This window comes from Poecilia mexicana, unplaced genomic scaffold (assembly GCF_051168715.1).
Source record: "Poecilia mexicana isolate PSO_F unplaced genomic scaffold, ASM5116871v1 scaffold_21, whole genome shotgun sequence".
Lineage (NCBI taxonomy): Eukaryota > Metazoa > Chordata > Actinopteri > Cyprinodontiformes > Poeciliidae > Poecilia > Poecilia mexicana.
Genome location: NW_028263390.1, coordinates 4,402,840 through 4,417,593, shown reverse-complemented (window position 1 = coordinate 4,417,593; position 14,754 = coordinate 4,402,840). Strand labels below are relative to the sequence as shown.

The window sequence follows — 14,754 nt, the reverse complement described above, 5'->3', positions numbered from 1 at the left end:
ACATGCGTCCAACACATGTACAAGCTAAATACTAATGCTATTTTCTGCTGTCTCTCTAGCTACGTAACCACAACCGTGTGAAGGCCCCCACAGCAGAGCGAGCCGCCTCTCTCCTGGACGCAGCCATTGCAGCACGGCGACACACCGACTTTATTACATACCTGTGTCACAGCTCCATAATGTTCTTCACCCTTTACGTCCAGCCACCTCGTACTGAGAGCAGCACCATTGGAAAAGGTTTTCATGGAATTTCTTCTTCCAGCTTTTTTTTTCTGGTGAATTACAGTAGAGCTACCATGCCTATCTTATATTTCCAACTCGGAACCCAAAAATTCCTGACATTGGAGTTAAAATTGGAATGCTGCATGAACTGCTTTATGCATTTTCCAATATATTATTTTCCATGTTTAGTTTAAAACTTAGTACTTCCAATACTTAGTTATGTAATTTATAATGGTTTCATTTACACAAAATACCAACCCTCTTTTTCTGTTTGATTTCCATTCCCAGGTTCACGGGGAACCACTAAGTTGACCATGATTGATGTCTGCAGTGGGATGAGGGGCGTGAGCAAAAACAAGCTTCCTCATTCTGACTTGGGCTCCATTGTCCTGGCTCTCTTAAGCGGGAATAAAACCATCCCCAGCAAGTAAGAGTTTATATGCACACTGACATTGGTGTAAACATTTGCAAAATATATGTCTCTAAAGTCAACTGTGTTACTGTCTAACTAATCTTTCACAAAATGTATACCTGGAATATATTCATATCCCAAAATGATTCACACCACTCCGCTACCTTTAGTATCCGAAATTTAGTATTAAGTATTTTTTTTAACTTCACCAACATGTTTCTTTTCACTAATACAATGAAATGCTATAGACATGTTGGCTATGCTAGTGACAACATCTCAAAGCAGATAGTTTAATGAATACTGAATAGTTGTAGATTCCAAGGATGTAGAACAAAAGGGATGCAAGGTAAACAGAAGCATATATTTAGGGCAATAATATTTTTTGGGAAAAGCCTGTCATTCACAATCATAAAAACAAGCTCTTAATTGAATAAAATAACTTTAAATCCAAATCTACCAGCGATGTGGGTAATTTCCGGTACATTTATACAATTGCAGAACAACTGGATGTCTGAAGTTATTATCTGAATATATGAATATGTATTTGCTCAGGTGCAGTAAGTTGGCGATGCTCCTTCGGGAATCCATGCCTTCAAATTGCCACATTGCTGTGATTGGTCAAGTTGCTGACTCATTAGCACATCTTCAAGAGTCCTTTGCTACCATTCAGCTGGCTTCTCGCATTCGCAGGACACAGAAGAAGACAAAGGTACAACACAATACCTAATTACTGCCAGCTAATTGATCTAGTAGAAGTCTCAAATTATCAGTCTTTGTGGTGGTTATATTAACATTATATGTGGATACAATCAAGTTTTACATCACCATGTATTTAGAAATTTGTAGTATTGGGTGAAACAAACAAAGCTCTAAATGCATAAACTATTGATCACTAAGTTTTCGATCACCCTTAGCCATATTGTGTTATTATTGTGTCTACTATACTGCACAGTCTGTTTGAACCAACAACATATTTTATCTATGTCTTACAGCAGTCGACATCATGTTCTCCTTGTGGGCGGAGTTTGACCAAAGATAAAAAAAGTCCTCGTTATTTGGCTCTGCGAGCATTCCACTCCACAGAAGAGGTAGACGTGGACTTCCCGTCTTTCCGGCTACGTGGTGAGCTGTATCGCTCCAGCAGTGACCAGTCCTGTGACACCGTCATCCAGATAAATTCTGATGGCTCGGTCCACTCCAAGACAGCCCCAATGCTGGCACAACCCGAGTTTGTGCCGATCATACCTTCTCTGCATCCTAACAAGTCCGACTTGGATGACCCAGAGTTCACAGCGCTTCTCCAGGAACTTTTGCTAATTCCTCAGTTGCACGGAGAAAAAAAGACAGAGGAAACTGTACAGGGGAACATTGAAAGACTGAGAGCTGAAGGGAAACCACCGGAGAGAGACTGTCTTAAGTGTGACACCTTTGCTGAACTTCAAGAACGTCTGGGTTGTATCGATGGAAGTGAGGTAACAATGGAAGTCCTCAAGTCCTCCTTGAAAGGTGCTACTCTTCAGAATATTTTAGCCAAAACACAACCCCAGAAAGAAGCATCCAAAGCCCCACATACATTGTTGAATGTGGGTAAAGGCTGTACTCAGGCGTCTTTTGGGGAAAAGCAGACAGATGGTGCTGTCCTGACAGACAGTTTTCAGAGGGAGGATTCCGGTTTGTTTGACTGTGAGGAGTGTAGTGCAAACAGCTCCAGTGAAGAGCTGATGAATCAAGCTCTAGGACTTAGCATGACATGCCCATCTGAGCTTCCTAAAACGAGAGCAGTTAAGTCATGTAACAATGTCCTATCCAAACGTCTTGAAGCAAATTTCCATAGCAAGGCTACTGCCAGTTTATCTGAACACCCACCACCGGAGAACCATGAAGCTGCAGACTGGTTCAAACCAGATAAACGCGCTTCACCCATCGGTAAAAGCTCTCCCATATCTCCTTCATCCTCTTGCTCCTCTTCACACTCTATGGCTAAAAGCGTTGTGATTGGGGATCACAGCGCAAAGGACAGTAAGGAAATGAAGGCCACCATCACGGTGACAGTTCAACAGCCATTGGACAAAATGGGTCAAGACGAACTGGTCTTCTCTATGGTAGAGGAGGTGACCATCAGTGGAGCATACAACAGCGGGAGCACAGGTGGGAACATTATTTGTATCAGAGAGCCTGCACAGTCACAAGAACATGGTCAAACCTCTGCTAGCTCCCAACCTATCAGAATCATTGGTGACATCAGTGATGACTGTTCAGCTTCAGCGCCTCCTGCTGATCAGTCTACAAACACAGAACAATGCAATGAAAAGGGTCGAAATCATTTCAAAAGAGAAATTAGGTTCTTACCTTCATTTATTAACCCTATGTTGATGAATATGGACTGTGATTTAGATGATGCTAAAGAAGAGAAAAGTACTCCTGAAACCTCTAAAGATGTCAACTCAGCTTCTGAACTCAAAAGAAAAAACACCAGAAGTGCAGAGGACGATAATGTAGATAAGCAGACTCAAAGTTGTGCTTCTGAGATTCATCATCTTAAGAAGCCTGATAGAACAAGTAGTCTAACTTCCTTCAACCAACCGGTCTCAGAAGATAAGCATATCTGCAAAAAAGCTTTGGAGAATAAAATGTGTGAAAAGAGACTTGAAAGTACAGATAAAGGCCACCCTCGAGATTGCAAGCATGTTTATTCCACACACAATCAGAAGGTCTCAGAGGGGGTAGACACTGCTTGCAGACATGTTGGAAGCAACCACATGAGAACTGGTGTTGCACCTGGTTGCTATGAAACCATACCCGTTTCCTTTGTGACAGGTAGCCTGCCGAGAGCCTGGCAAAATCCCAGCCACAAAGAGAACCCCTCAAGGGGGGTGACATCATCTACTCCATGTAGCCCTGGGGAAACTCTGGAGAAAAGGCACGGCAGACGGCAGTCTACTGAAAACCACTGCCTCCACACCTCCTCTCCACAAAAATACATCCCAGAGGTCAAACAAGATTCAGCGTGTGCCCTCAGAAAGGGAAATGAATCTCTTTTTACCCCAAGCCCCACAAGGAAACATGACAATTCGAGCAGCAGGCATAGGCCTCCTGCCGATAACAGCAGTAGGCTTTTTAATACCAAACTGGAGCAGCTGGCTAGAAGGACTAATTCTCTTGGAAGAATCCCAAGAGATTTCCCAACCATGGAAAGAGGCAGGAGTAACACTTCTATGAGTTCCAAGGAAACCTCCAAGGGAAGCAATCAAGCTAGTTGTAAAGGAAGTCATAAAGAAAACTATGAAGGAGATTGTACCTATCCAAGGGCCAATAGGAGCCCTAGGAGAAATCCACGTTCTGACCATAGTCATTACTTTTTTCACACCGAAAATCCCCCGTCTCAGTCTGCCAAGCATTCTCATTCCAAGCTTTCTGCTGTTGGAAAACTCAAGATCGCAACTCCCAAAGTTCGTCGGCAGTCTTCCCCCAGCATCAAGACTCTAAACATGTCCCACATAAGTCTGCAACATTCCAGCCGCAGTGCCAGTCTGTCACCAGACAGTAAAATGGTTAGCTTTGAGCGAACGTCCTCATTTTTTCCCTCTTCTCCACCACGGTCTCATCGTTCCATCAGTCGGACTCCAAGCCAGAGCTCCACATGCTCGTCTACAAAATCCGCCATTCAGGGAATCATCAACGGCCGGATCACGGACCTTCTTAGGGAAAGGTCCTCCAGTCCCTCCTCATGCGGACCGGATCAGATGTCCCCTCTTCCCTCGCCGTACAGCCAGGTGACTGCTCCTCGTACACCGGACCATTTAAGCGGGCACGCGAGCGACACCACTAGTGTGTTGAGCGGAGATTTGCCACCAGCCATGGGGAAGACGTCCCTGCATTTTTCTAACCGGAGCAGCCTGGTTAGCAGCGGTTATGACAGCTTAGTAAGAGACAGTGAAGCCACAGGAAGCAGCACGTCAAACAGAGATTCTGTCAGCGACAGGAGTGGATCTCTGCTCAGCAGCCGATCATCACGGAGGAGAGGAAACACAGGTAAGACCCCTGTAGTAAAGGCTTTTTAAAACCTGACTCATGTTCTCTTTGGGAACCTATTTGTACTTTAAGACCCTGACAACATTACTCCAAATATTTTCTTAGATGTTTCTAACTGTCCAAACAGGCTGCTAAATTAAAACAAAAATACTGAAGTACCCATGTCTTACCAGTAGATAAATAAAATTAACATTAATACTATGAAAATTTCAGAAAAACATTTTTGACATGGCTAAAGGTAATGCTAGGCTTTAGATTGTTACAAAATTATAGGTTGTGTTTTGTTTCACTGCCTTTAAGAGTTATGTGCTGTGTTTAAAAATATTTAACATGGCAATGATGTTTGTGTTAAGGCAAAGAAAGTATTTAAAAAGTTGAAGCGAAGATGAAATTTGACCATTTCCTCTCAGGAATCAACTTTTTCATCTTGTGTTTGAACTGAAACTGAATCGTAGTTTCAACACCTTTGTAGGCAACCTTGCTATTTCTAGCAAGGTTGCAAGAAATAGATTTCCTTTGTTGTTTTGAGATGACAAAATCTGTAACAAGGACTGATATTTTCACTGTAGTTAATTTCAAATGTAACTGTAGTTAATTTTTAATTTAACTTCATCATCATGAAGCTTGTGAAAACATGAACAGATGAACAGAAAAAGAATGGAAAAAATGAAAAGGTTTATTTTTTTCTCTCCTCAGTTTACAAACTAAACGCTCTTTTTTGAATAAAAGTGATTTATAAAAAGTCCAAGCCACCACAAAATATTTCTACATGAATGGCAGTTCCAGCCAGAACAGCTCTGGTTTGTAATCTGGCTGCATAACATATTTATGTGACATTAATTAGACATGACATACAGCTGTAAAGGCCTAGTTTCTTAAAGGCCTCAATGTCTAATTGTGTATGACATGACATCATTAATACATGAAGCCGGTGATGGCCTTTACTAATGGAAGCATAAACGCAGAAACTTAAGTGTGTTTGGCTGATAAAGTAAATTAGAAAGTTGGGTGTGTGCAGTTACACTCAGACTTGGTGAAGGAAATATACTGCAAGCTGGTAGAGATGATTTAGAGGAAAAGAAAAGGACTAAAAGCAAAATTCTTTTTTTTTTTTTTAGAAAAATCCCATTTTAACATAGGAACATGAACATCATACATACTGTACTTACAGCCTGTTATTCCTCTTTCCCTCAAATTAATTCACATTTCTTGAACCTGTCCACACTTTGACACATTTCAACCACAAAATTGATGTATTTTATCAGGATTTCATGTGATAGACCAACACAAAGTCGTACGTAATCCAGTAAGACATTTATACATGGTTTTAAAAAGGAAACTGATGATAGATTGGATGGAGCGTGACTGTGCATCAGTTTTCTTGACTTGGCAAAGATTCTCAATTACATTTCTGTCTGAACTTTGACTAGGCCATTCCACCTCATAGATATGCTTTGATTTTGTTTACTGCTCCCTCGTGGCTCTGTTTTTATATTCAAAGTTTTTGTCCTGTTGAGATGTGAACCTCTGACCCTGTCCTGTTTTTTTTTCTAGGATTTCTCCTCATTTAGTCCAATGTTTCCCTTAAACCTGCCTTAGATTCCCTACTGAAGCTACTGCTGTTGCTAGAAATATATTTTAAGTGGAGATGTTGGGGAATGTTTGATTTTGCATGTGAGGATTTTTTAAAATTATTTTTACTTTGCTCTGACCAGATCATGTTGTTCCACACTTGATGTTACGTCTACATGGCTTGTAGAAGATATTAGAAGGCAGATGAAAAATGTCCTTTTAACAAAACTAACAATTTCAGAAGTACTACTACTGAGAAGAAGAATGGTCCAGAGTGATCAGAATCAGGTTATGCACTATATATGACTCATATGGGCGCCACACATGAGGGGCGCCAAAGTGGAAAAATGATTTCTATTTGGCATTTTCTGTATTTAAAGACTGTGCATGTGTGAATAATGTGATCAATAACACAACCGTGATTGTTTCATTTGAACCGTGTTATCTGATGAGGGGCAGGCTCCTGTTTGCCTGCATACGCCTCAGAAAGTACATAGCTGTGCCCTTGTTTATAGCCCAAGATTGTGTGAACAAACAAGGAAGTTGTGTCTGGTTTCACTTGGGTTCAGAACGCAAATGTTAAAGCTGCAGTATGTAACTTATAAAAAATATTTGTTGAAGAAATGAACTGCTCCCAACCAAAAATGGCCAAACAGAGCCAGGGGGCGGGTCTGAGCGCTGTCAATCAACCTAATGTTCGCTGATAAATGTGTCGATGGTGGAGAAACTACTCACCGTTCCAGGAAAACCGCTTTTCCACTTTTATCGATGACCATGCTAACTAGCCTTAGCATGCATTCATGAGAGGCTGTGCTAGCTGCAGTGTAGCAGAGAGCAAAGGGGAAGAAAGAGTGAGGGATGGCCAACGCCACATGAAGCAATAAGACCTGCCTCCTGGCTCTGATTGGTTGTTTCTAGTTAGCAGTGGGAGAATGCAGAGGAGCTCGATTTCTTTAGTTCAGATTATCTGTCTCATATTACACTGTCACAACATGGTGACAGTTTTAGCAAATATGTAAAAAAAAATAAAAATGTATAATAGTTACATACTGCAGCTTTAAGAATTGGTGAGGCTTCACAAAAGAGCTGGATTTATACTGAGATTAAATTATACACAGATTGACTTGATTTACTTATTGTTAGACTCTTTGAAGACAACTGGCTGCACTGAATTTTACACGTTTAATTGAAAATGAGGATAAATACAAAAATTCCACATTTTCCAAATTTTTATTTGCAAAAGAAATGTTAAAGCCATGAATACTTTTCCTTCCACTTCATAATTACACTCTGCTCTGTGTTGGTCTGTCACATAAGATGTCAACAACCGTAAAACGAAGCGACTCAGTGGTAGCTGTAACACGGCTGTGTGTGAAAAGGAGGAGAACGTGGTGGGAAAGCAGCTCTTCACCGCGCTTCTGCTCCCTCTCAGGTTCCTACCAGCGCCGTCCGTCCCACAACTCCGCCCTGCCCCTGAAACGGTCGGCTAGTGGTCTGGGCTCCCACTGGACAGAGCGGGAAATACCGGAGGCGTACGAGATCAAGGTTTATGAGATCGACAATGTGCACAGGATGCAGAAAAGAGCAGGTGCTGACAAACAGGTGCTGGTTTCATTTTCAGTTTTTTTTTTCTTTTTTAAATTTTTGCCTTTGGAGGTTAATGGCAACCAGCACGGAAGAATTTGCGGTTTTTCTTCTTTTTTTATATGTAAACGCATAAAGTAGCCATTTTGATAAATAATGCATATAATTTTTTTTACACATAGAAAAAAAAAGAACTAACCTTGCTATAAAATCAAACAAATACCTAAAAGTGTAAGGAAAGTGGGAACAAACACAACCCCTAGCTGCTAGTTGTTAGTGTGAATGGAATTTAAACAGATTGTTGCTGAGCTTGGTAAGGTGAGCCTGGATAAACAGCTAAAATGTGCCTAGAAGCAGAAAAGCGGTGCATGCGGTGACGTTATGTCCCAGATGACGGTGGGTCAGGCCTCCTGAGACTCTGGTCTGTCTCCGCCAGTCTCAGACACGGCCAACTTTAATACAATTTTAATGAGCACATGGGGGAAACTGGGTCAATGCCCCACAACCGAGAGAACAAAGAGTCACTCTGGAAGCAAAGATAACTGCAGGTAATCCTTCCTCAAGGAGAATCACTTAAATGTATAGTTTTACACACTGCTTCGCTGTCGCAGATTGATACAAAAGACTTCATACCTCTTGACCCTTTTTCACATTTTGTCTTGCATCAATCCCAAACTTCAACGTACGTTATTTCATGTGTTAGACCAACACAAAGTAGGGTATAATTGCGAAAGCAAAGGAAAAGGATCCATGGCTTTCAAAATATTTCACCAGTGAAAATCTGAAAAGTGTGGCAGCTTTTGCAATCTATTTTTGAACTGAATTGAATTGAATATGTTGTAGAATCACCCAGTGTTACCTCTCTACAACATTTGTACATCTAGAAAGTAGCTGAAGCTGTTCAGATCAGATGAAAAGTCTCTATGATAATCAGATTTTAAAGTGTTGTCCAAGAGTCCATTCCTATTGTCTTCTGCTCATTCAAGATTTCCATTGCCGGGGCAACAGGTCCAGGGATATCTGCAGGATACAGACATCCTTGTATCCCGCAAAAGCAACAGACCAAAACTTACCACAACAGACTAGAACAGTGTTTTTCAACCTTTTTTGAGCCAAGGTACATTGTTTTAATTGAAAAAATCACGAGGCACACCACCAACCAAAAATATAAACAAAGATACTCTGTAGCGCCTATATTACATATATGGTTATTCTTATCAAAGTGTCTTGAATAGGAATCAAATAAACACAAAAATTTATTTTTATCATATTTTACATTTCTTATTTCAAATTGCACTTAACATGTCCACTTCAAAAATACACCTGAACAGAGCCACAACACTGTCGTGCGTTATACATGAATGTAGTAACATTCATGAATCACTAATTCTCTTGTTTTAATGTAAAATGCTCTGTACCTACTGCCATCTAGTGATAATAAAATTACATGATTACGCCGCTAGTCATTACTACAGTAAAGACACTCAAAGATGGCATTATTTGCAGATAATTAATTTGTTTTCAAAAAAAACTTTTAAGACCAATTACCGTATTTTCCGGACTATGAGCGCACGATACTATAAACCGTACCTTCAAATTTTTTCAATCCCTCCACCCCCCGGAAACTTACATATATCAGCCACACCGGGCTACAGGCCGCTGGCATCTCTGCCGCTCTCGGTTTCCCATAAGGACCCACCAGAGGGCTGCGTCCTAATAACTGCTGGATATATTAAGGACGCAGTTCTCCGTCTCCAAATCCGGTTTTGTTCACGCCGAGTTTACGTGCACCGGCTCTATTTCCCTCCTGTCCTGCCAGATCGGCACTCCTCAACTTAGAAGCTGCATAATATGAGTTTGAAAACATTTCTCCGTCGTGCCTGCTGCTAGCATGCGCTTGTTCCAAATGAAAATTAGCACGTTCTTCTTTGATTTACAATTTTGACTTCCAATGATTCACTTCCTGCTAAAGAGCCCCCTGGTGGTTGAAGAAAAATCCACAGAAAAGCCGCATGTTCAAAGTGAAGGAAAAACGTAGCAGCAATAGTCCGGAAATACGGTAGGTGAAATTGGATCATTTCCACGGCACACCTGACGATCACTCACGGTACACTAGTGTGCCGCGCCACAGTGGTTGAAAAACACTGGACTAGAGCAGCGGTGTCAGAAAATTTTATTTTAGGTCACATCAAGATCATGAATGTTTATGAATGTTGTGGCAAATTGTATTAATAAAATAGAAGAAACTGTTAAAAATATTAACCAATAGTAGTGTCTGCATTCAACATTTTTTCACGTGGATCAGTCCCTCCAGGATTTTATAATTATTTTTTGTGAGTTTTTGCGATCAAAACCACAGATTGCGCTATTTTAGAAATATTTGCAAGGAATTTTGCGATATTACTTTTGACCGATAGGACTTTTTGTCACTTGCAGTCTATAACCTGACATCAAGTAACACTGAGGCACCAGTGTAAGAAACAACATCACGCTTAAACATGATGTTTTTGAGATTAACACAATCCGACCGTACATTTTGGTCTTCAGATCTATGTTGCTTCACTCCCCAGAGGTTTTATCTGTGCACTCTTCATCCTACCTTCAAGACTCAGGAGTTAACACAGGCCTAACACGGAGGTGCAATAAAAAGCCAACAATGCAAAGCAGCGTATGAGGAGAGAATGCAGTAGTGAAATGTTTGTGTGAACTGGTGGTTTCAGGGCCGTGGATGCTTCAGCGCCAAGCTGAGGTTTTTGGAGCATCGTCAGCAGAGGATCTCAGAGGTCCGAGTCAAGTACAACAGACTGAGGAGAGAACTGGAGCACGCCAAACACAACCTCATGCTGGAGCCCGCCAAGTGGAACCAAGAGTGTCAGTAAAAATGTCTCTGGTTTCTGTTCAGTGTTATCCAGGAAGAGTATCTTTTGTGATCTTGCATTGGCCTGTCACAATTGTTCTAGTAATTATTGTTATAAATTATATTATTTTGATAATGGCATATAATGCAAGTTTGCCCTTTAAACTTTAATTTTGTAAAGGAAAAAAACCACAACACTGGAAGACATTTAAACAGCCATAATAAAACACAACAACCATAAACAATAAACAAAAAGGAAATAAAAACTGGAGACGCACTGATCCAATATTAATATCTGTTCCCCTATTGAAAAAAATTATAGATCGAGTATCCATAAGGGCAGATCTGTTCAGTCTAACTCTACGTTGTGTGCTGAGAAAAGTCAGGCTTTATTTATTTTACATTATATCTAGAACAACTATTTGGACTTTCATTTGAAAGGTTTATTGCAGTTTATTTTTATATGCTTGACCAAGGTAGTCAAAATATTATTTTGGTCAGTTTCAGTTTCTTTGTCATTTATTTTTCATTGGCTGCTCTACTCCTAATTGCACTGACTGAACAAATTAAAGTTGTTTTTGCATGTTTGACCAAGCTCGTGAAGCTATTGGTTTATTTCAATGTACTGTACTGGTGTAGAGTTGTCAAATTTGTATTTCAGTACTTTTAAGTTTGTGTTTTAAAAAAAGAAAGAGTCAATTCATCACTGATTTTCTATATCGGATCGATATTAGCCGATACTAAACCTCAAATATCGGCATAGATATTAGAAGTGAAAAAAAGTGAATCAGTGCATTTCTAATAAAAACCATAAATATAAGAGGCTACAATGTCTCTGTAAAACGAAAAAACTTCAAATTGATTAGAATGGAAGTTATTCATGCGTTTAATTGATTAGTTGCTTATTACGACTTAAATGTGGCATGTGTATCAGCTGAACAGCACAGCCCTGTTCAACCACTCAGATAGAGTTTTTGACAATTACATCAGTCGATTTGAATTATTTATTAAACACCACCAGGGGTGAATTGTTATGGAAGGAGAAAGCTGTCAATGAATCATGGGTATTGGGTTATTAAAGAGTGGCTCACTTACACTTTAAGTATTCAATCAATCAATCAATCAATCAATCAAATTTTATTTGTATAGCACATTTCAGCAGCAAGGCATTTCAAAGTGCTTTACATAATTAAAATTAAAAACAGCATGTGAGAAAGAGATTTAAAAAACATCATTAAAACGTAAACAGTGAGAAAGAAAAATAAAAAGCTGTATAACTTTAGTTGAGACGCCGTCAACTGGGACTCCAACCCTTTGAACTTTAGTCAAAACGCCGTTTGACAAGGACTCTAACCTTTCGGACTTTAGTCAAACGCCGTTTGACAAGGACTCTAACCTTTCAGACTTTAGTCAAAACGCCGTTTGACAAGGACTCTAACCTTTCGGACTTTAGTCAAACGCCGTTTGACAAGGACTCTAACCTTTCAAACTTTAGTCAAAACGCCGTTTGACAAGGACTCTAACCTCTCGGACTTTAGTCAAAACGCCGTTTGACAAGGACTCTAACCTTTCGGACTTTAGTCAAAACGCCGTTTGACAAGGACTCTAACCTCTCGGACTTTAGTCAAAATGCCGTCTGACAAGGACTCTAACCTCTCGGACTTTAGTCAAGAGTATTATTGCCCAGTGAGCATTTTAACACAAACTCAGAAGAAATATGAAGGATGGGCTATTTTTTATTTTTTTTGCAAATATGAATGGAGAAATCATAACTTTCTTATAGAGATTAAGCATCAAACTGTTATATTTCATGCAATGGTTACATAAAATGAGATGTAAGCAGCAGAACATTTTGAAACTAGAGTAGTGGTAATAATTTATGACTTGTACATTTTTAAGAAGGCATACAAAAAACAAACTGTAAACAATATGAAATAACAGATAAAATTTTATTTGTTTAAAAAAAATCTATTTAAAAAAAGAAAAGCAATTCAAACTTGCTACAACACTAATTAGCCTGACTACACTGAACAACTAAATTCATTTTTAAATAAATACTATGCAGAACTTCAAAGTCTCTCGGGTGGCACAGTTTGCTTATGGTCTGAATGTAAAATAAAAGGACTTTTACTGATTAAACTGGTCAAGATGATAAGAAATGTGCCTTACGAAGGCAGCATATCATCTTAAAAAATAAATAAATGAAGTTAATTAAATGGGACATTTTTTCAGTTCAAGAAAAGGTAAAAGAAATTATGAAATCACCCTGTAAATTGCTCTTCTGAAACAAATACCTGCAAAAGGTTGAGAATGCAAATGTAAAACCAGAATGGATTGTGATTGACAGCGCTAAGACCCACCTCCTGGCTCTGATTGTTTTTTTTCTAGTTGGCAGTGGGAGAAGGCAGAGAAACTCAAATTTTTTCACAGATTATCTGTCTGCTACCATACCAGTTTCAACAAATATGTAAAAACAATATATATATTTTTTTTAAAATAAAAGTTGTATATAACAGATTTGAAATGGTACAGCAGCACAAATACAGATATATTAGTAACTGCGGTCAGTGTTAGACATTAAGTGTCACCTTGTTGTCCCTCTCCAGTCGACGTGTGGCAGACTTTCCAGGTGGACTCTCTGGGGCACCTGGAGGCCCTTGAGGAGGTCACGGCTCGGCTGGAAAACAGGGTCAACCTCTGCAAGGCCAACACCATGATGGTCACCTGCTTTGATGGGTCCACCAGGAGGCGCCACAAGAAGCGACGAAAAGCACAGCAGCAGCAGAAAACCTTGAAGCAATTCTAGCTTGAGAAGTTGGCTGATTTATTCCTTTTTAGAATGTCCTTAAACCTGAGCAATTAAAACTGAGATTATTGCTGAATCTTATTTCAAATAAGTCTGATGGTTTTAAATTAGTCACGGCATAATGCGGAAGGAAATTTCCAGTCACCAGACTCACAGGCCCTTTAGAAGATTACAAGCACTTATCAAACACATTATACTTCTATTAACATTGGCCTTTTAATAACTAATTTTAACCATTGTTTTGCACTGATATTTGGTCAAATATTGCTTAGGAAGTTTCAGACAAACTAAATATTTTAGTGACCATCCGCAAGGGTTAGGCAGAATTCTGGCTGCATATTTGACAGTCAATGGGGAATTGGTGATCCCATAAGTTGCATAGGTGTTCCCCCTTTTTTTTTAAGTGTAGGGAGACTAGGTTACCTGCTCTGTGTGGGACTTCACCGCAATTATCCCTTTATGTTCGGCATCTTAGGGTGCATTCACACCAAACAAACTAATCTGCTTTAGTTTGTTTGCCTAGAAAGTCAGTTGTTTTGGGTTGGTGTGAAGGCTTAACCAAACTTTGATGTGGAGCAAAAAAGCTAACTGTGGTCCGCCTCAGAAACTCCATCTCATTTCAGTTGAAGTGAAGTCTTGTGCAGTTTGAATGCAAATGTGAACATCAAGCGGACCATAGATAGCTCCAAAAGCAGGAAGTGGACCATAGCAAAGGGCATTCTGGTTAAATATAACCAAAACAAACGTGTGTCCAGCACTAGCGGGAGAAATGGCTCCCGCTAGTTGTAGGATTCCTCTTTTGCTAAAGACAAAAGAGGAATCCTACAACCACTAAAATCTGACGCCAATCTACTTTTGTTTACATTTCTGAGTTTTTCATATCGTTTTCTACAGTAGTTCTAGGAAACTATTTTAACAAACGGTGGTCAAATATTAAGGCGGAATTGTGCTGGGAATTTGTTGGTAGCTATAAAAAGTATGTGGTTCCTCTGCACTTTAGTAAAGGGCTATTTACCCAGATATTAGTATATATAAGCCTATAGGAATCAATTTGAACTTTGTGAAAGAATGGAAATCTTAATCATTTTTTTATAATTAAATTCATTGAGGTCATGTTATCAGTCCATCCTGGAAAACAACAGGAGAAAAGAATCAGTAAGCTGCCTGTAAACTTCTGACTGGTGCTGTGGATAACACATTGTTCTACTGTCTCCTAAACAAAGACAGAACATGTCTTTTGTTCTGCTAGTATTTTCCAGAATTTGTGCT

The 14,754-nt window shown here is 39.6% G+C and overlaps 1 protein-coding gene across 2 annotated transcripts in view; it reads left to right on the top strand.

The window, feature by feature from the left end:
- Nucleotides 1-13,814, top strand: part of kif26bb (kinesin family member 26Bb) — a 33,630-nt gene extending 19,816 nt beyond the window's left edge. The window contains exons 9-15 of one of the 2 annotated variants that reach the window (XM_014993681.2): nt 60-237; nt 511-649; nt 1,187-1,343; nt 1,627-4,666; nt 7,671-7,840; nt 10,543-10,693; nt 13,286-13,814. In XM_014993681.2, coding sequence (XP_014849167.2) covers nt 60-237; nt 511-649; nt 1,187-1,343; nt 1,627-4,666; nt 7,671-7,840; nt 10,543-10,693; nt 13,286-13,485 — 4,035 coding nt within the window. In that variant the 3' untranslated portion in view covers nt 13,486-13,814. The remainder of the gene's footprint in view (nt 1-59; nt 238-510; nt 650-1,186; nt 1,344-1,626; nt 4,667-7,670; nt 7,841-10,542; nt 10,694-13,285) is intronic. The other variant, XM_088002111.1, reaches the window with a different exon arrangement.
- Nucleotides 13,815-14,754: the final 940 nt, after the last annotated feature.